The sequence below is a fragment of the Artemia sp. Qi Xiang Cuo genome, chromosome 9 (genome assembly GCF_049724085.1).
Source record: "Artemia sp. Qi Xiang Cuo chromosome 9, ASM4972408v1, whole genome shotgun sequence".
Classification (NCBI taxonomy): Eukaryota; Metazoa; Arthropoda; class Branchiopoda; order Anostraca; family Artemiidae; genus Artemia; species Artemia sp. Qi Xiang Cuo.
The window spans coordinates 45,300,900-45,321,103 of NC_142802.1; the positions used below are offsets into that span (position 1 = coordinate 45,300,900).

Consider the following 20,204-nt stretch of genomic DNA (forward strand, 5'->3'; position numbering starts at 1 on the left):
AAATTAGGACTTAGCTCATGTGCAAAGGCATTATCCAAAAGTTGGGCCAACTTTCTAATATTATAAATAAGAAAGGTGCAGAGGACAAGCTCCAATTTTTATAGAACTGAGAATATAGAATTCTGAATTCAATTTTTATAGAAGTTTTCGAAGGCATATGTGATACCAAATCTCTGTCCCAGTCCTAAATGAAGAAAGCGAAATAAAACATTTAGCTGAAATCACGAACAGATATTTTATTGAAAAAGTAGAAGGCAACACTTTTGGACCTGTGGAAGTCTTTTTTTTATATTTTTTTTTATTTATTATTTTTATTTTTTTTTAGATCTATGCATTTTCTATTTAGTATAATAAGAAAACTTTTTGGCGATGATGCAAAGGAACGGTTGCACAACTTAAGCGCTTTTAGAATTTAGTCTAACTTGTGCCAGTTTGAACACCTTGTTGCACATCTTAAGCGCTTTTAGAAATTAGTATAACTTGTGCCAGTTTGAACAGAGCTGTCCACTTCAAAGCCAATCATGGCTCAAAGAAACAAAGACTTAGAAGAATATGGGCCCTAGGCCTCTGATCATAAACAACGTGCTTCCAGTCACAAACCAACAATCCGTATATGATTCCACTCCAAACAAAGCACAAAATGTCCAAGTTTCTGCTAAAAAGTTGGCGGAGGTGTTGAAAGAACCAGGGACACCTTCTGTGGCTCAAACCATATTAGTTTAAAATAATTTGACATTTTCAATTTAAACAAGATACAATATGGCCATCTTTCTGCTAAGAAGTTGGAGATAGGAGGGAAGTGTGTTGGAGGGAAACAAAGACTTAGAACAATAATTTCAGATTGTCCTCCGTGACATAAGCTCTACAACTCTATTTCAGCTTCTAGACTCTAGGGTCTGGCTCAAGAAAAAGCAAAAGCACCATTTTCGGCCCAAAACACGAACTATACCCATCTTCCCAATTGTAATGTCATATTCATTAATCCGGCCTTAGGTCTACACTGCATAAAATCCACAGAGGTTAAAGGCTTACCACATTTTAACAACAATTGAATCGGCAACACAGGAACAAAATTACCGAACTGGTGCTCCTATAACACCATTAGTAAATATAATATTAAAATTTCAGATATTTATTAAATATTTTTTTTTCTTTACTGCCATGTTGAACTCCATAGAACCTCCAAGTGCATCATTATCAATTCAAATCATAGCTATGGACTTAATTATGATATTGTATAAGTTGGAGATAAAACTAAAAATATGCTGTAAAGGCACATCAAAATTCAGTGGATTGAAATGTACTACAGCGTGAGCAATTTATAATAAGTTACTTCAATTTTAATTATTGTTTCACGTCATAATATAGTTCCATTTGACTTCACTGCTCTTTAAACTAATTTACGGCAAAAGTCAAGATCTTGTTTTTTTTTGTTTTGTTTTTTTTAGAATCGATGTTTAGTTTTTTCTGGCAAGACTAATAAGAGTAAATCTTATAGGGGGCCTTGGGAAAAAAGCCCCACCTTCCCCTAAGATGATTTCAAATTTTATAATTTTGAAGTTTAAAATTCAGTATCTAAAGAATGTGGGAGCCACTGTGTCTGCCACGTTTTTTTTTCATTTCATTTTGTTTATCGCTAGGTTCTAAATTTTTTGATTTATTCTAGTTAAGATATAAAGAAAACAAAGTAAGAAATGGCCGGCTTACTGGGTCATTAGGGTCTTGCTGTTTGTTAACTGAGTTAATCTGTTCAATAATTTCTTTCAAATCCTCTGACATCCTTTTCAGTTGAGCATCAATATCTTCAGCCATCTGATACCTGAAAATCGAACATTTGTAATACAACCCAGCAACAAAGAATTTTTTTGTTCACTAAATTCGGAAATCAAGTCGGAATTTTTCCAAGTCCAACAATTGTGCAAAAATATTTTGTAAGCATTTTCTTTATAAAATTCGGGTTTTAAGCAACTAATTGTTAAAGAAAGCTTACCTAATGTAACTCTTACAGCCGGATGTAGTTTTCGCGAAAAAATTTATTAAAGATTTTGCTTGTGGAATTGCTTCAGAGACGGAAACTTCAAAGATCCTTACTCAAAATCCATGAAAGTTAGAAATCGAGGCATATATTTGTACTTAGTGTATTTAAAAAGCAGCATTATTCAACGTATGATTATAATTAACAGAACCCGTTGACAGGGGTCGGCCGCAACGATGCTCCCGAAACAAGTGACTTTAGTTATTTCACAATTAAAAAAAAGTGACAAAAAGTGACTATTAAGAGGCACTCAGAGCACAGGCAGATGAACTAGACAAGTCCCAGTTACTGCATTATGATCATCATCGCCCTCTAAAAGCCCGTGAGGTTACGGAAAAGAAGGCTGGAAGGCTTATTTTTATCTTCGATTTATTTATTTGCTTATATAAAAGAGAACTTTCGCAACTTTGATTAATGCACAAGGAAAAAACCACCTTAGTAAGCAGAACTTTGGAATGTTTACGAACAGGAATAAACCGTACGAACGGTGTCCATGAGTAAGTGTAACAATCACTGGTAGAATTACACTTAACATAATTAGCGTCATCACTTCTTATGCTTTTTTGAAAAACGATTGATCAGTTCCGATTTCCTCTTCAAAACAAGCACTTCCACAGATTCAGCATCATTTGCCCTTTCCCTTTCTTCAGAAAGAGCTTTTAGTGCTGCTTCCAGGATGCTTTGAGCCAGACCAATGTTCAAAAAATCCTTCTCTTCTACCGCTTTCTGAAGACATTCTCCTGATTCTTTCAAAAGAGTATCACCGATTTCTATCTTCTGTTTAGCCACCTCTTTTTCTTCGTAAAATGTCTGACTCTAGCTGCGTTATTTTCTTTTCCCTCTGGACCAGGTCCTGGACTGCCACTTCAGCATCTTTCTTTTCAGCTTCAAGCTTTTCTTCTTCCAATTCATCCTGTTTTCATCCAATAAGGTAAAGTTCATAGCTAGCTCTAGCTGATCTGGCCAAACACAGCAGCTTCTTTGTGATCAGCACAAGCTCGGGTTTGTTCTCATAGTCACGCAGAGCATCAGCAAAAAAACTTTAGCGCTTAGGGTCTGCTCCTCTGTACGGGCTTGCATGCTAGTCATGAACTGAGCCAAACAAGAAAATCCTCGCTCCGCGTCTGTGCTTCCATGGCAGAGCGAAAGAGCTGCTCTAATTATTCGACCCAAGGCCTGATATTTCACATCACCACCTGGCGTCTTCAGCTCTAGGATATTTTGCCAATAGCTATCGATTCGTGTACTGTTCGTGGGTGGTGACACAAGGTCTGACTGTAATAAAACCATTCTCCCTGGACTTTCTCTATCTTCGTCTGAAACGGAAATTTTCTTGCGAAGTAGAGAACGTAACTGTAACTCATCGGCTCGGAATCTGGCTTGGGAAGGCCGAAGCAGCTACGGCTTCAGAGGAAAAACTCGCTGTTTACAGGGAATTTCACCAATGAATACTCTACAGCAGCTTTGACATGCTTTCTAACTCCGAGAAAAAACGTTTCCTATCTTTCTGAGTCGCTTTCGAAGAAGCAGGAGCTCCCATGAGCTGGTCATTACACAAAGATTGCTCTAGATATACTTCTGCAACACTGTACGTTTTCAAACCCAACGGCGAAGTAATGTTTGACATCATCAGCACGTACAATTCGTCCGAGAAGAACTGTGCATAAGCGACGCAACTCAAAATTCAGCACTTGAATCAACGGCTGAAGGTATACAGTGAAGGGATTTGCAGAACTCACAATAAAATTGAGTTTAGCTTTCATTGTTGGCTTTCTTTGCCAACTGACAATTTTCAGATACTTCAGACTTGAAATGAAGTGCTTTAAGCTCTTTTTCTTTGACATTAATTCCAGAAAATATTCAAACCGAGCAGGCCATTAATCGATCAAGTGGTTTGCAGATTCTCTTATGGTAAGCCACCTAGTGGGACATGCTTTACAAACTTATGTCGCGAAGCCTTAACTTTTAGCTGACACTGGCAAAAATTTTCACAGCAATTATCATATCAGAACATTCCTCAACGAATTCCTGCAATCCTTTTTGGAACGTATTATGCACTGTGTGGATGTTGCAGGTGCCCATATTTAAAAGCCATTATCGCGTTTTCTTCCAAGTCAACATTTGACCAAACTTTCTTATTGACAGCTGGACTATCGCTCGCAAGCATCAACCGTCTCTCAAGTTGAAGTCCTTCATCTTCTATACACTGGAGGAGCTTCTTGCTCAGATCCTCACTAGTAGCTTGTCCCAATGATATATTTTAAGATGTCGAGTAATAATTAGTTTTTTCCCTTTCGAACAGAATCGGAACCTTATTTAGAGCTCTTTCACCCCAACATTGTCTGTGGTCGCTTCATATTCCAGTAAAAAGTCAGACATCTGGACGTCTTCAACCAAAATTTCCCTAAATTACCTCTGTCAACAAGTATGTCATTTTTTTTTTATATGTAACGAGAAGACTTCCGGGACAGCAACCGGGAACATAGTTCAAAAGAAATCGGTAACACAATCACACGAAGACGGATCAAAAGAACTGGCTATGATCTTCAAGACCCATATTATTTTAACCTTTGAAGCCACATATCTCTCACAGAACATCTCAAGCTTCTTCTCTGGTACAGCATTTCCAGCTTGTCACTTGTTTTTGGTTGAAGTTGATCCAGTGAGTCTGAGTTGACATGGGTTTAGCCCACTAGATGCATTCACATTGTGTTCCTTTTTGGTGGCATGTTGAAGAAGAGCTTGAAACCCTTTTTGACAGCTGAGTGTCGTTTTGCATATTTTGCAGTAAAAAAAACTGTCACAATCACTACTCTTGCGCTGTGTCGAGTCCCGTCTTCTCTACCAAACCAGATTTCCGAAAATTTCGTCTTACCCATCACTCAAAGTGACCTGAAAAAAGAACAGGTGTTAGAATGGATTTAGAATGCCTTCTCACCAACTCATATATTTATTCAAACAAGTATAAACTCATAAAACGAACGAAAGACGCTTATTCTTTCTTACGTTTTGACGTCCCCTAAACTTATGGGTATTAATTTGTACCCTCTACAGGGAACAGGCAAACACAAAAAGAGAAGCAAATACTGGAAACATCACTAAAGAATCTGAATCAAAATGTCCGTCTTCTAAGCAGCCTATTTGGGTGGATGCTCAGTGAACGGAGTTCCATGAGCAGCTATAGGAGGATTATTTATCAAGAGTAAACTTACCTTTTATAGGAACTTGAATGTTCAACCTTCCGTTAGTTGACTAAACTGCTGAAAAAAAGAGCTCAAAATATGAAAAAAGTGACTTTAGTGACAAAAAAGTGACACATCCTAAAAAAAGTGACAAAAAGTGAAAAAAGTGACTGCGGCCGATCCCTGCGTTGATCATTTGAATGTTCTTACTATGAGAGTTGCTAATCCCAATTGTGAAAACAGTAGTTAAGACGAATCGATAAAATGAAAAAGTGGGCCACATTCAAATCAAAAGTATTTTCTCGGATATTGTCTACTTCTTAGCATACTTAACAAATTAGAAGGCATTTTTAGTAAATGTAGATGGTGTTTTTCAATTTTATTTTACTGCTTCCACTAAGTTGTGACTTCGTTCTTCAGACTTTGTGATTTTGCGGGAATGATCGTGCATCAGATATATACTCCTTTTTTCCCATCATGACGGCTATTACATTTACAAAGCTTAGAGCAAGACGTCGCCTTTACAATAAATACTTAAATTCACCTTTCATCCTTTTTCCCCCCTGAATTTGAATAGGTTTAATTCAATGTATGCACAGAAAAATAAAAAAAATCATTTTACTGGCACCAAATGCTACACGGCAGTGATGAGTAAATAATAAAGCAGCAGTATACCTTCTTTATACATTAATATTGGCGGCCTCAGATCCTTAACAGACCGCAAGCTACGTAAAATTCTTGATTATAATTTATGGTAATCATATTATAATTGTTTGTGTTCTTACCCTCTCAGAACGAAAATATTGCAATATTTTAGACAATTTTTAGAAGCCAAAACTTACCCTTTAAGTCATCAGAAAAAAAATCAGTTAAAAAGAATGATTACATTAGGACGTCAATGGGGTATCGGTTCGATATCAATTAGGACAAAAAGGGGTTAACACCAGTAGTAAAGGCCCAAAAATATGAAAACCTTGTAAATTATTTTCCGATTTATATTAAAAACTTTTTTATAAGAACCCTTTTCCACAAAACAAGTTTTTCAAAGAAAAGTAAGAAGCTCCCTTATGCCAAAAATGAGCGGGAATGAAGTCAAATAATCTTCCAATCGTAAAACTATCACAAATAGCCATCAATAAATAAATGAAACTCACAACGAACAGAAATTACAATAAATGACCGATTCAAACTCAAAACGAGCAAAAATTAATATGAGTAGGGCTGACAACCCCCAGGCCTTCTCAAGATCAGAACATAACTTGCACTTTACTGAAAAACAAAAACAAAAAACAAATGACCGTGGATTGTCAGTTTAACATACATATACATATATTTATTCCATAAAGTTTTAATAATTTTTTATTTATTAAAGTAAAAAAAGTGGAAACGTTTAAAATTTATTTTGTTTTCAGTAAAGTATAAATTTTGTTCTGGTCTTGAGTAGGCATGGGGGTTGTCAGCTCTGCTCATGTTAGTTTTTACTCGTTTCAGCCCTAATCACTGGCCATGGGTCAAAACTGAACATCACATAACTGTCTATTTATACAATTTAAACACTTGTATCAGAGCTTGGAAGCATTAAACGTCCATTTCATTTTACGCTGTGCCTTTGGAGATTATAGCAAGTAGCTAGTCGTCAGGCAGGTCTTTCATATCAGGGGTCGGACCCACAAGCCTAGGAAGAGATGTGTTGGTTTCGACGATATCTTAGTTAGAGATATTTATCAATTGCCTAAAGACATGTTGTGGCAACAAGCATAGTAACATGTTTATAAGTAAAGATGACCTAATCGTCACAATCTTAACTGCGCTGAATAAACAAAAAATACAAAACTTACGTCCTCTCTCTTTCTGGTTCCGCGGTAATTTGTATCCCTTCAACGGCACTTTCTAGCGAACTAATTATATCTTCAAGGTCTCTCTCTTGGCTTCTTACAAAATCCAATTCACTTTCTAGCCTTTGTTGGTCATGGCGCGCATTTTCAATTTCGCTGCTAAGCTTGATAACCTGAAAAATCTCTATCTTAGACAGCTTCTTTTTTTCTCGCATATCTGGATGTTTCAACAGGCTTATTTATATATATTAAAAAAAAGTTTTGAAAGATTCTTATTCTGCCCCAAGATCGCCTAGTTACTGCTCTCTTATTTCTACATATGCGTTATTCCCTCTTTGATCTCCATATTGACTTAAGCCTCCTTAAATGGATATCTTATTACTTTCAGCAATATTCCTTCAACAGTTAGCCACCCCCACCCCCCTGAAAAAAGTTCGAAACCTCTCAAAACAAAATCCTAGGCTATTCTACTTTCAGCGTCTCCACGGCATCAACCATTTTTCACTAATAATACAACCCAGGTAAGTGAAGCTATCCCCTTGATCAATTTTCTCGTTACCTAACATCACATCTTCCATCTTATTTATTCCTAGGCAAAGCATCACACTCTTCTTAACATTAATTTTCAAACCTATTTTGCACCCTGAACTCTCAAAGCCTTTAAAAATTCATTCATTTTGCTGACGCTTTTATCTAGGACAGTCAAATCATCTGCTCAATCTAAGCCTATCAGACTTGTACCTTCCCATTTGCAACCAAGTTTTCCTATAGGTGTTGCCGCGTCCCGTAATAAAAAGTGCATAATCTAAGTCTTGCAGACTTTTACCTTCCCATTTGTAATCATATTCTCCTACAGCTTTTGCCGCGTCCCGTAAGACAAAGTCCATAATCTAAGTCTAGCAGACTTTTACCTTCCCATTTGCAATCATATTCTCCTACAGCTTTTGCCGTGTTCCATAAGACAAAGTCCATAATCTAAGTCTAGCAGACTTTCACCTTCCCATTTGCAATCATATTCTCCTACAGCTTTTGCCGTGTCCCGTAAGACAAAGTCCTTAATCTAAGTCTAACAGATTTTTACCTTGCCATTTGTAACTATGTCCTCCTATAGCTTTTGCCGTGTCCCGTAAGACAAAGTCCGTAATCTAAGTCTAGCAGACTTTTACCTTCCCATTTGCAACCATATTCTCCAATAGCTTTTGGCGTGTCCCGTAAGACAAAGTCCATAATCTAAGTCTAGCAGACTTTTACCTTCCCATTTGCAAGCATATTCTCCTACAGCTTTTGCCATGTCCCGTAAGAAAAATTCCATAATCTAAGTCTAGCAGATTTTTGCCTTCCAATTTGCAACCATATTTTCCTATAGCTTTTGCCGTGTCCCGTAAGACTAAGTCCATAATCTTAGTCTAGCAGATTTTTACCTTCCCATTTGCAACCATATTCTCCTATAGCTTTTGCCGTGTCCTGTAAAACAAAGTTCATAATCTTAGTCTAGAAGACTTTTACCTTGCCATTTGCAATCATATTCTCCTATAGCTTTTGCCGTGACCCGTAAGACAAATTTCATAATCCAAGTCTAGCAGAATTTTACCTTGCCATTTGCAATCATATTCTCCTACAGCTTTTGCCACGTCCCGTAAGACAAAGTCCATAATCTAAGTCTAGCAGACTTTTACCTTGCTATTTGCAACTATGTTCTCCTATAGCTTTACCTTGTCCCATAAGACAAAGTCCAGAATCAAAGTCTAGCAGATTTTTACCTTCCCATTTGCAATCGTATTTCCTTATAGCTTTTGCCGTGTCCTCCTGCAGAGCATTCCTAAATATTCTCTTAAAATAAATCCGGACCGTATTTAAAACTCGGGTCCTTGGTCTCTCGCACTCGTTCCAGAGCCGCAACCACCTCTTCGCCGAAGTACAGGCCGACACTAGAACTGGACTACTAGACCACCAGTATTTCTCACTCTTGCAGCGTATCCGCCTCACTATTATCCGCCTGTAATAGTGAAATATTGTATTGGCATGTTAAGAAACTGAGAGGAAGTTGTCGATATAGATCTGTCCCAGTAATGGTAGAAACGGAGCCCTTAAGTAGTGATAAGCAAAGAGTTAAAAAGAGATGGGCAGAACATTTTAAGAATAAACCAAACCTTGATTAAGTTGCATTAAAGGAGAGTCGACAGTTATTGACGTTTCAGTTGCCGGGTCTTTCTGCGCAGGGACAGGTAGCAAACCTGTCACCTAACCTTGTGGAAGCTAGGATCAAACCCCAGGCCCTGCCAAGCAGAGATCTATCCACTGCGCTACGACAGAACAATTTAGAAAGAAGGAAAATTCATTCTAACATGAGCGGGAAACAGTACTAAACGGAATACGAAATAATAAGGTCTCAGGTGCTGATAGTGTGGTAAATAAATTTTTGAAATATAGTGGCTGCGAAATTAGAGATAAATTACTAAAAATTATAAATATGATTTTTAAAAATGGGGAAGTAACTAGTAATTTTATGAAACACTCCGTTAAACCCTTTTATGAGAGGCATCAGCCTGGTGTCCGTGGGAAGCAAATTAGTTAGCATAATGATTATAGACTTATATTAAAGACTAAAAAAAGCTTCCAAGAGAAAAACAGAGGAGTTGTAGAATAGGGAAAGGGCGCATCCATCAAATTTACACTCCTGGGCTAATAATTAAGAAGTGTCTTAATTATCAGCCCCTTTTGTCCTTGATTTTATAGATAATGAACAGGTATATGATTTAGCTGATATAAAAGCTTGGGTGAAGGTAATATCCTTGTACGATATACCAGAAAATAGATTAAAGTATTTACCGTTATGTACGAGAATAATATTGCTGCACTTAAGGTAGGAAGTGAGAATAGTAATTGGATCTGTGTCGAATCAGGAGTTAAACAGGGTTGTGTCCTATTTCCGTTTATGAGCATTATTTTGAGGGACTCTGCTTACGGGACATGGCAAAACCTATAAGAGAACATGGTTGCAAATGGGAAGGTTATAGTCTGCTAGAATTAGATTATGGACTTTGTCTTGCGGGACACGGCAAAAGCTATAGAAGAACATAATTGAAAATGGGAAGGTAAAAGTCTGCTAGAATTAAATTATGGACTTTGATTATGGACATGGAAGACCGATGGTCCAAGCTGAAAGTCCTGACACAAGAGGTTGCTGAACAGATTATAGGTCACACCAGGAGGAAATAAAGGTTCTGGATCTCGGACACCCCAATTGAGCTAGTGGCAAAGAAACGGCCCCTTCTCAGTGGCCCTAAAGAACCCCTAAAAATGCTCACAAGCTGGTAAAGCAGTCTGCTCGTAGCGACAGGGAGAAATTCTGGTCACAAATGGCTTCTGATATCCAATAAGCAACAGAATCGCATAACCTAAGGAAAACATTCAAGCTACTGAGGGAAGCGACAGGCAAGTCGCCCATCTTCACGGACTCCCTGAACGACAAAACGGGTAACCTTATTCAGAGGGGAAAAGACCGCCTTGAGAGATGGAAAGAACATTTCTTCCAGCTCCTTAATCCCAAAAATCCTCCGTGCGATCTACCCGATTTCCAGAGTTTACCGAAGGAGACCTACCAGATAGATCTACAGCCACCGTCATTTGTTGATTTTCTGCGGGCACTGAAAAACATGAAAAATAACAAAGCCCCCGGAGGGGATCGCATATCAGCAGAGATGTATAAGTCATTCCCGATAGTATATATCAGCTGAAAGACTTGCTAGTTGAGGTATGGACGAAAAAGAAATTCCCAAAAGATTGGAAACTCTCGGTACTTGTACCGGTATATAAAAAGGAAGACAAGGCAGTTTTCTTGAACTACCGAGGTATATCACTAATAGACCACGTTATTAAGGTCTTTTGTATAATCGTCCTCAAACTTTTCAAGGACGCCCGAGATAAGTTGACAAGACCAGAACAAGCAGGTGTCAGACCTGACAGGGGCTGTCAAGAACATATTCTTACCCTCCACCTCATCCTACAGCAGAGTGAGAGATATCAATTGTCTGCTATGATCGCATTCATTGTTTTTGTTGCCGCTTTTGTTTCCCTTATCAGGACCGAGCTTTGGAAGATCATGGTGGAAGATTGTGTCCCAGCAGAAGTGATCGAGATGCTTAAAGGAGCCTGTGAGTCTACAGTTACGAAAGCCCGAACTGCCGACGGCGAAACAACGGAATTTGACATTGGGTCTGGGGTAAAACAGGAGTGCACCTTTTCGCCAGCTCGGTTCAATTACATAACAGACTAGATAATGGTGAATTCGCTTTTCACCCGCAAAGGGTTTGTCGTCGCTAATAGAAAAGACAACCCGATCGCCCTGACAGACCTTGACTTCGCAGACGATGTGGGTCTCATGAGTAGCCCATCGGCTGAGCTCCAAAAGATGGTCAACGATGTCTCATGTACATCAAAGAAAATTGGCCTTATGATTAGCAAGTCTAAAACAAAATACCTGAAAGTAAACGCCCCTAACCACCCAAATATCCAACTAGAGGGCCAAACCATCGAGACTGTTGAAGAGTTCTTTTACATTTGTTCTATCCTAACACCGAACGGAGGTGCAGAAGCTGATGTAAGAGTTTGAATAGAAAAGGCATGGGGTGTCTTCACAAGCATGAAAAAGTCGCTTTGGAATAGACATGAAATTAGCATCAAAACGAATATGAACCTCTACGGGGCAACTGTTTGATCGATCCTGCTGTACGCCTGTGAAACTTGGCCTTTAAAGGCCGAAGAAGCACATTTACTAGACGTATTCGACCATCGCTGCATGAGGAACATACTACGGGTCAGCCGATGGTCTCATGGCAAACGCTGATATTCGAAGGCGTTGCAACCAGAAGGCCCCCCTCTCGATAATCATAAAACAACGACTGAAATTCGACTGAAAAGACCACTGAAATTCCTGGGACAGACACCACGATGCCAGCTGGAACCATATCCCGCGATGTCCTCACCTGCGACCCTCTTCCAACTTGGAAACGGAGACCAGGTGGTCAAAGAAAGAATCTGACAGACATTCAAGAATGACCTGGATCCTCGGGGTGGCAGTCCTTGTCCCAACGACGTCTGTGTCAGCGGAAATCCCCCCGAGGATCCAGGTCATTCTTGAATGTCTGTCAGAGATTCTTTCTTTGACCACCTGGTCTCCGTTATCAAGTTGGAAAGGGGTCGCAGATCAGGATATCGCGGGATATGGTTCCAGCTGGCATCGTTGCATGTGTCCCAGGAATTTCAGTCGTCTTTTTAGTCGTTGTTTTGTGATTACCGAGAGGGGGGCTTTATGGGCACAACGCCTTCGAATCTCAGCGTTTGACATGAGACCATCGGCTGACCCGTAGCATGTTCCTCATGCAGCGATGGTCGAATACGTCTAGTAAATGTACTTCTTCGACCTTTAAAGGCCAAGTTTCACAGGCGTACATCAGGATCGATCGAACAGTTGCCTTGTAGAGACTCATCTTCGTTTTGATGCTAATTTGATGTCTATTCCAAAGCGACTTCTTCATGCTTGTGAAGACACCTCATGCCTTTCCTATTCGAACTCAAACATCAGCTTCTGCACCTCCGTTTGGTGTTAGGATAGAACAAATGTAGAAGAACTCTTCAACAGTCTCGATGGTTTCGCCCTTTAGTTGGATACCTGGGTGGTTTGAGGCGTTTGCTTACAGGACTTTTGTTTTAGACATGCTGATCATAAGGCCAGCTTTCTTTGATGTACAGGAGACATCGTTGACCATCTTTTGGAGCTCAGCCGATGAGCTACTCATGAAACCCACATCGTCTGCAGTCTGTCAGGGCGATCAGGTTGTCTTCTCTCTCAGCGACGACAAACCCTTTGTGAATTCACCATTATCCAGTCTATTATGTAATTGAACAGAGCTGGCGAAAAGGGGCACTCCTGTTTGATCCCTGACTCAACGTCAAATTCCGTTGTTTCGCCGTCGGCAGTTCAGACTTTCGTAACTGTAGATTCATAGGCTCCTTTAAACATCTCGATCAGTTCTGCTGGGACACCGTCTTCCACCATGATTTTCCAAAGCTCGGTAATGATAAGGGAGACAAAAGCGGCAACAAAATCAATGAATGCGATCATAGCAGACAATTGATATCTCTCACTCTGCTGTAATATGAGGCGGAGGGTAAGAATATGTTCTTGACAGCCCCTGCCAGGTCTGAAACCTTCTTGTTCTGGTCTTGTCAACTTGTCTCGGGCGTCCTTTAAACGTCTGAGGATGATTATGCAAAAGACCTTCATGGCGTGGTCTATTAGTGATATACCTCATATACCTCGGTAGTTCAAGAAAACTGCCTTGTCTCCCTTTTTATATACCGGTACAAGTATTGAGAGTTTCCAATCTTTTGGGAATTTCTTTGTCGTCCATACCTCAACTAGCAAGTCTTTCAGTTGACATATAGTGTGGGGAATGACTTATACATCTCTGCTGAGATACCATCCTCTCCGGGGGCTTTGTTATCTTTCATGTTTTTCAGTGCCCGCGGAACATCAACAAATGACTTTGGCTGTAGATCTATCTAGAAGGGCTAGTTTGGTACACTCTGTAAAATCGGGTAGATCACAAGGAGATTTTTTGGGATTAAGGAGCTCGAAGAAATATTCTTTCCATCTCTCAAGGCAATCTTTTCCCGTCTGGATAAGGTTACCCGTTTTGTCGTTCAGGGAGTCCGTGAAGATGGGCGACTTGCCTGTCGCTTCCCCCAGTAGCTAGAATGTTTGCCTTCGATTATGCGATTCTGCTGCTTGTTGCATATCAGAAGCCATTTGTGACTAGTATTTCTCCCTGTCGCTACGAGCAGACTGCTTTACCAGCTTGCGAGCATTTTTAGGGGCTCTTAAGAGCCATTGAGAAGGGGCCGTTTTTTTGCCACTAGCTCAATTGTGGTGTCCGAGATTCAGACCCTTTGTTTCCTCCTGGTATAACCTATAACCTGTTCAGCAACCTCTTGTGTCAGGACTTTCAGCTTGGACCATCGGTCTTCCATGTCCATAATCAAAGTCCATAATTTAATTCTAGCAGACTTTTACCTTCCCATTTTCAATCATGTTCTTCTATAGCTTTTGCCGTGTCCCGCAAGACAAAGTCCATAATCTAATTCTAACAGACTCTAGCCTTCCCATTTGCAACCATGTTCTCTTATAGGTTTTGCCATGTCCCGTAAAACAGAGTCCCTCAAAAAAATGCTCATAAACAGAAATAGGACACAACCCTGTTTAACTCCTGATTCGACACCGATCCAATTACTATTCTCACTTCCTACCTTAAGTGCAGCAATATTATTCTCGTACATAACGCTAAATACTTTAACCTATTTTCTGTTATATCATACAAGGATATAACCTTCACCAAAGCTTTTATATCAGCTAAATCATATACCTGTTCATTATCTATAAAATCAAGGACAGAAGGGGCTGATAATTAAGGCACTTCTTAATTATTAGCCCAGGAGTGTAAATTTGATGGATGCAGCCTTTCCCTATACTACAACTCTACTGTTTTTCTCTTGGAAGCTTTATTTAGTCTATAATAAATATAATCATGCTACGTAATTTGCTTCCCACGGATACCAGGCTGATGCCTCTCATAAAAGGGTTTAACGGAGTGTTTCATAAAATCACTAGTTACTTCCCCTTTTTAAAAATCAAATTCATAATTTTTAGTAATTTATCTCTAATTTCGCAGCCACTATATTTCAAAAATTCATTTACCACACTATCAGCACCTGAGACCTTATTATTTCGCGTTCCGTTTAGAACTGTTTCCCGCTCATGTTAGAATGAATTTTCCTTCGTTCTAAATTGTTCTGTCGTTGCGTAGTGGATAGATCTCTGATTGGCAGGGCCTGGGGTTTCATCTTAGCTGCCGCGAGGTTAGGTGACAGGTTTGCTACCTGTCCCTGTGCAGAAAGATTCGGCAACTGAAACGTCAATAAGTGTCGACTCTCCTTTAATACAACTTAATCAAGGTTTGATTCATTCTTAAAATGTTCTGCCCATCTCTTTTTAACGCTTTGCTTATCACTAATTAAGTGCTCCGTTACTACCATTAACTGGGACAGGTCTATACCGACAACTTCCTCTCAGTTTCTTAACATGCCAATACAATATTTCACTATTATAGGCGGATAATAGTGAGGCGGATACGCTGCAAGAGTGACAAAATACTGAGGGTCTAGTAGTCCAGTTCTAGTGTCGGCCTTTACTACGGCGAAGAGGTGGTTGCGGCTCTGGAACGAGTGCGAGAGGCCAAGGACCCGGGTTGTAAATGCGGTCCGGATTTATTCAAAGAGAATATTTAGGAATGCTCTACAGGAGCATCTAGTGGCGGTCAAGTCGGTAACTGCCGAGAAGATTGCAAATGACCCTAATTGCCTTTGGAAGTCACGTCCTCTATCTAGGAAGCAGAGCCATGAGGACCCCGATAGCATCCCAGAGACTGAGCGGGTTGCTCATTTCAAAAGTCAGTTTGTAAAATCCAATAGCAGTGTAGAAATTTCTTTCGATAGTGAGATGGCTTCGTTGCTTGATTCTATTCAAAAACCAAATTCTATTGCGATAACACCGTCTGCTATTAAGGAGGCTACGTTGAAGCTTAGAAAGAAAAAAATTCTCGGCTGGGGCGGACAGTATTTGTGCTGAGCATTTTATCGCCGCAAGTGACCTCCTCTATAATCACCTTGCATTACTTTTTCAAATGGTTTTTAACGTTGGTGTCGCTCCGGACAGGTTATGCACTGGAGTGATAGCCCAATTCTGAAAAAGAATAAACAAAAATCATCATGTTCATCATATAGGCCAGTGACTGTGTCAAGCGTTTTCGCAAAGATATTTGATCTTCTGATTGTTGACCACTTAAAAGAACAGTGTATTATGTCACCATTTCAGTTCGGGTTTCAGTCGGGTTTAGGTTGCTTCCATGCCCTTAGAAGTCTCTGTAATATACTCAGAGATACAGAAGCATCTGGGAGCACTCTGGTTCTCGGAGCATACGATATTACGAATGCTTTTGGTTCCCTTATCCACTCGCAGGCACTGTTGGAGTTGCATAGCCATGGTGTTAGTGTTGATGTAGTTTTCTCATTATTTATATGTACAGGCATCTAAAGGATCGTTTGAAGCTGGAAAATGTGCTTTCGGATATTCGGCTCCCTGTATTCGTCGGAATAAAGCAAGGATCCATCACATCATCGATTATCTACAACAACGCGGCGCGTCTCTTCCTACGCAGATTGGTCTACCTGTTAGTTGCATTTCAAAAGGGATGGATACATCAGTGCTTTGTTATGCGGACGATCTGTTAAATCAGTGCCGGTCAATAGCTAGTCTTCAACGGAGTTTTGATAAACTATCTGATAGATTTCTACAAATTGAACTATGTATGAATGCTGCGAAGTCCCAAGTCCTCTTCTATAGTTTACACGGTAGTTATGTGCCCGATAATGTACGTCTAGGTGATAGTGAAGTGGCATCCGCCACTGTACTAACATATTTAGGTCTCCCGATTGGGTCTTTGATTAAGAATACACGAAAGCTTTTGCTTCGGAATGCTGAACGCAAACTTAGAATTGTTTATGCTAGTGTGGTTACGACGCAACTTAATCTGGAACGGAAAGCCCTTTCTCGAATATATAATAGTGTGGCTCTACCGCCTATTCTATATTTGACCTCATTTTGGGACATTTTTACTGAATCTGATAGGCGAGTGTCGCGAAAGTGCTATTTTAAGTACGCAAAGTTTTTGCTTAGGTCCCTCGGTGGTTCAAGGATAGGTACATCATTAACCGCTTTGGTGTGGTGGAACCGGTTCAGGCCGAGGATGAACAGTTTCAGAAACTGAGTAGCCAGTCCTCTTCTCACCCGCGGAAGGGCGCACTAATTTAGATTTGGTATCATTAGTAATTTGTATATATCTTTATGGCATTTTTGTTTTGTTTTCCCTTCTTTTATTGTACTCCGTCGTTTTATTTTTTTTTGTTTATAGATGGGTAAAAAATAACATTAATTTATTCATTCATTATGCCATTTGCTTGCATCTTCCAGATCCTTGGCAATTTCATTCATGACCTCAATTTCGTATCCCCTTCATTTATACTTGAATACCTCCTCTATTTTCCTTACAACCCTCTCATTCTCTTGTGATCTATTACTCAGAAATTCCTTGTGCCACCTTCTCTCTTTTGCCAAGCTTCAAGCGTTCCGGAAGTAATTCAAATTAATTCGCAGCGGTCCTATTAGTCGGTTTTGGGATCGTACTACTTGGAGTAAGTTGCTAAGCTTTGCCACAAAACTGGTCTCGGTGATCTTTAATTTGCGGAAGCGGCAAGACGTCATTTATTGTGAATCTATGCGCATCGACCTTGTCACGGAAAAAAATGGAATCACTAAGAGCAACGTTAGACGAAAAAGGAGCAAGGCGTCATTTATTGTGAATCTTTGTGCATTAACCTTGTCATGGAATAAAATAGAATCGACAATAAAGCAACGTTACGTGAACAGTTTTGTTCTACACTAGAAAAACCTATTGAGATGTTTAAAAAAATGATTCATGAGGCTTACAGGGACTCTGCTTTTGCCTACCCACAAGTTTCGAGGTGGTTAAGGGTCAGGAGAAGGTTCACGACGAACTACGCATTGGGCTGTCAACAAGCAAAACTGACAAAAATGTACCTCGCGTTTTGCAATTGATATACTCTGACGGTTGATTGAGCAAAAAGATGGTTGCCAATGAACTGAACTTGTCGTCTCCTGGTGTGTTTCACATTGTTACAGAAGATATAGCGATGACGAAAATGTGCACTAAGCTCGTTCCCAAGGTCTTGTCAGACGACCAAAAGACCGACCAAGCGGAGGTTTCAACTGAACTTTTGCCAAGTGTTGAAAATGAACCATGGTATTTAAACAAGTCATCTAGTGATGAAACCTAGGTTTTGAATACGACCCAGAAACAAAACGCAATAACACTGAATAGCATACTGACCTGTCCCCGAAATTCGAAAAAGCAAAAACGAGTAAATAAGAAGTAAAAACAATACTCACTGTCTTTTCGGAAAACAAAGGAGCGGTCCATAAGGAGTTTTTGCCTCAAGAACATAGAGCCAACGTTTCCTACTACGTAAATGTGCTAGAAAGACGCCAAAAAAGGGTCATCAGGACGAGAAGACATTTCTACTACCTGGTAACTCCATCACAACAACGCACCTTTCGACTACACTCTTTGAGGCAGCAAGTTCCAGGTCAAACAATAGGTGCCAACATCACCCCATACGCTGCTACAATCCTTCTGTTGCCCAGCATATTTCTTTTGTTCCCTCGGAATAAGGCAGTCCGGAAAAGAACATGTATTTCGTCCATAGAAGACATTCAATCAGCGTTGAAAAAGAACTTACGAGAAGTCCCTGAAGACGCCTTCCAGGGCGCGTATATATGTATATATAAATATATATATATATATATATATATATATATATATATATATATATATATATATATATATATATATATATATATATATATATATATATATATATATATATATATATATATATATATATATATATATATATATATATAATATATATATATATATATATATATATATATATATATATATATATATATATATATATATATATATATATATGTATATATATATGTATATATATATATGTATATATATATATATATATATATATATATATATATATATATATATGTATATATTTAATATATATATATATATATATATATATATATATATATATATATATATATATATATATATATATATATATATATATATATATATATATATTAAATTTGATTACTTGAAAATCAGACACTTTTGTGTCGTCCAGTGTAAGGGAAAATGTTCCATCTACCCCCCCCCCTAAATATAGGGATAGCTTCCCCTAAATGTAACAAATTATGTAAAATTAAGCAATAAAATATTTAGGCACCAAGATCGTGCCAAGTATTACAGTATCCGAAGAAAAAGAAAATATATTATGGACATGTAAAACTTCTTTACATCATACAGCTGTAAATTATTGGTTTTAGGACAAAATGACGTAGATAATTTCGGAGACCACACTGCCTTTTCATGACGATAAAATAAAAGTTCAAAATAAGAATAATATAATATGGAAACTGTAAGCAAAACGAAAAGCAAGTTTGGCCAACTAATTAGCACAGGCTAAAACTTATCCTAATGTCAGCCATAGATTATAACAAACAAACGAAGTTATTTTTACTGAAAAATTATTAAACGGGGTTGCCTGAATGAGGCTTGAGTTAAATTTGGGTTTAGGTTGCATGGGTTTAATTGAATGTGGGTTTGGGTTGAATGGAGTTAAGCTGCGCGGGGGTGATTTGAATAAACTGGGGAATGGGAATTAAATTGAATATAGTCAAGTTAAATACTGGTTGAGTTATATCAAAGTTGAGATGAATAGCGATTGAGTCACATGAAATCGAACTGAATGGAGGTTGAGTTGGACGAGGATTCAGTTACTTGGGAGATTACGGTACAGGCACACAGTCAAAAGTGGTCAATAGGTGCAGAAGTAAAAAAAAAAACCGAAACCAGTAACATTATTGATCCGAACTACTTTAGATTATACTAACACTATCTCCATTGAGCAAAACCGTTCTATCCCAGCTAGCAACAGTCTCAGCTTGTTTGAGAAAAATCCTCTCTTGCTCTTCCAGTTCAACATTCCATTTGTTTATCTGATCTTCAAGCTGACGATAAGTCATCTGGGCCGATGCTCCTGCAGGCGCAGCTGGTGTAGCGCTTGTGGAAGATGCTACAGCAGTCGTGCTAAAAGAATATTTAATACGTTTTATGTTGTGGGAAGATGACCACAATTCAGCTTAACTATTCTTTAGAGCATGAATGTTAAAACGAACTGGAAGCAGCCCCCACAATATTTGGAAACGGAGATGAGTCAAAATTTACCACTTCTAATCTAGAGTAAATATATTTGGTGTGATGCATGAAGAACAAGTCAAATTTTATTTTAAGTATCTCCGGGATTCCAGCGTTTTTTTTTCCAGGAGAAGAGTTTTACTATTAATAAAAAAGGGTATAAAAAAGGTTGGTTATT

At 38.9% G+C, this 20,204-nt stretch overlaps 1 protein-coding gene across 1 annotated transcript in view; it reads right to left on the minus strand.

Moving 5' to 3' along the window:
* LOC148948705 (uncharacterized) overlaps positions 1 to 20,204 on the minus strand; it is a 159,840-nt gene that overhangs the window by 11,313 nt on the left and 128,323 nt on the right. The window contains exons 7-9 of the mRNA XM_089094617.1: positions 19,723 to 19,918; positions 7,056 to 7,225; positions 1,708 to 1,819 (exon numbers count right to left, since the gene is read on the minus strand). Of these exons, the coding sequence (XP_088950743.1) occupies positions 1,708 to 1,819; positions 7,056 to 7,225; positions 19,723 to 19,918 (478 nt within the window). The remainder of the gene's footprint in view (positions 1 to 1,707; positions 1,820 to 7,055; positions 7,226 to 19,722; positions 19,919 to 20,204) is intronic.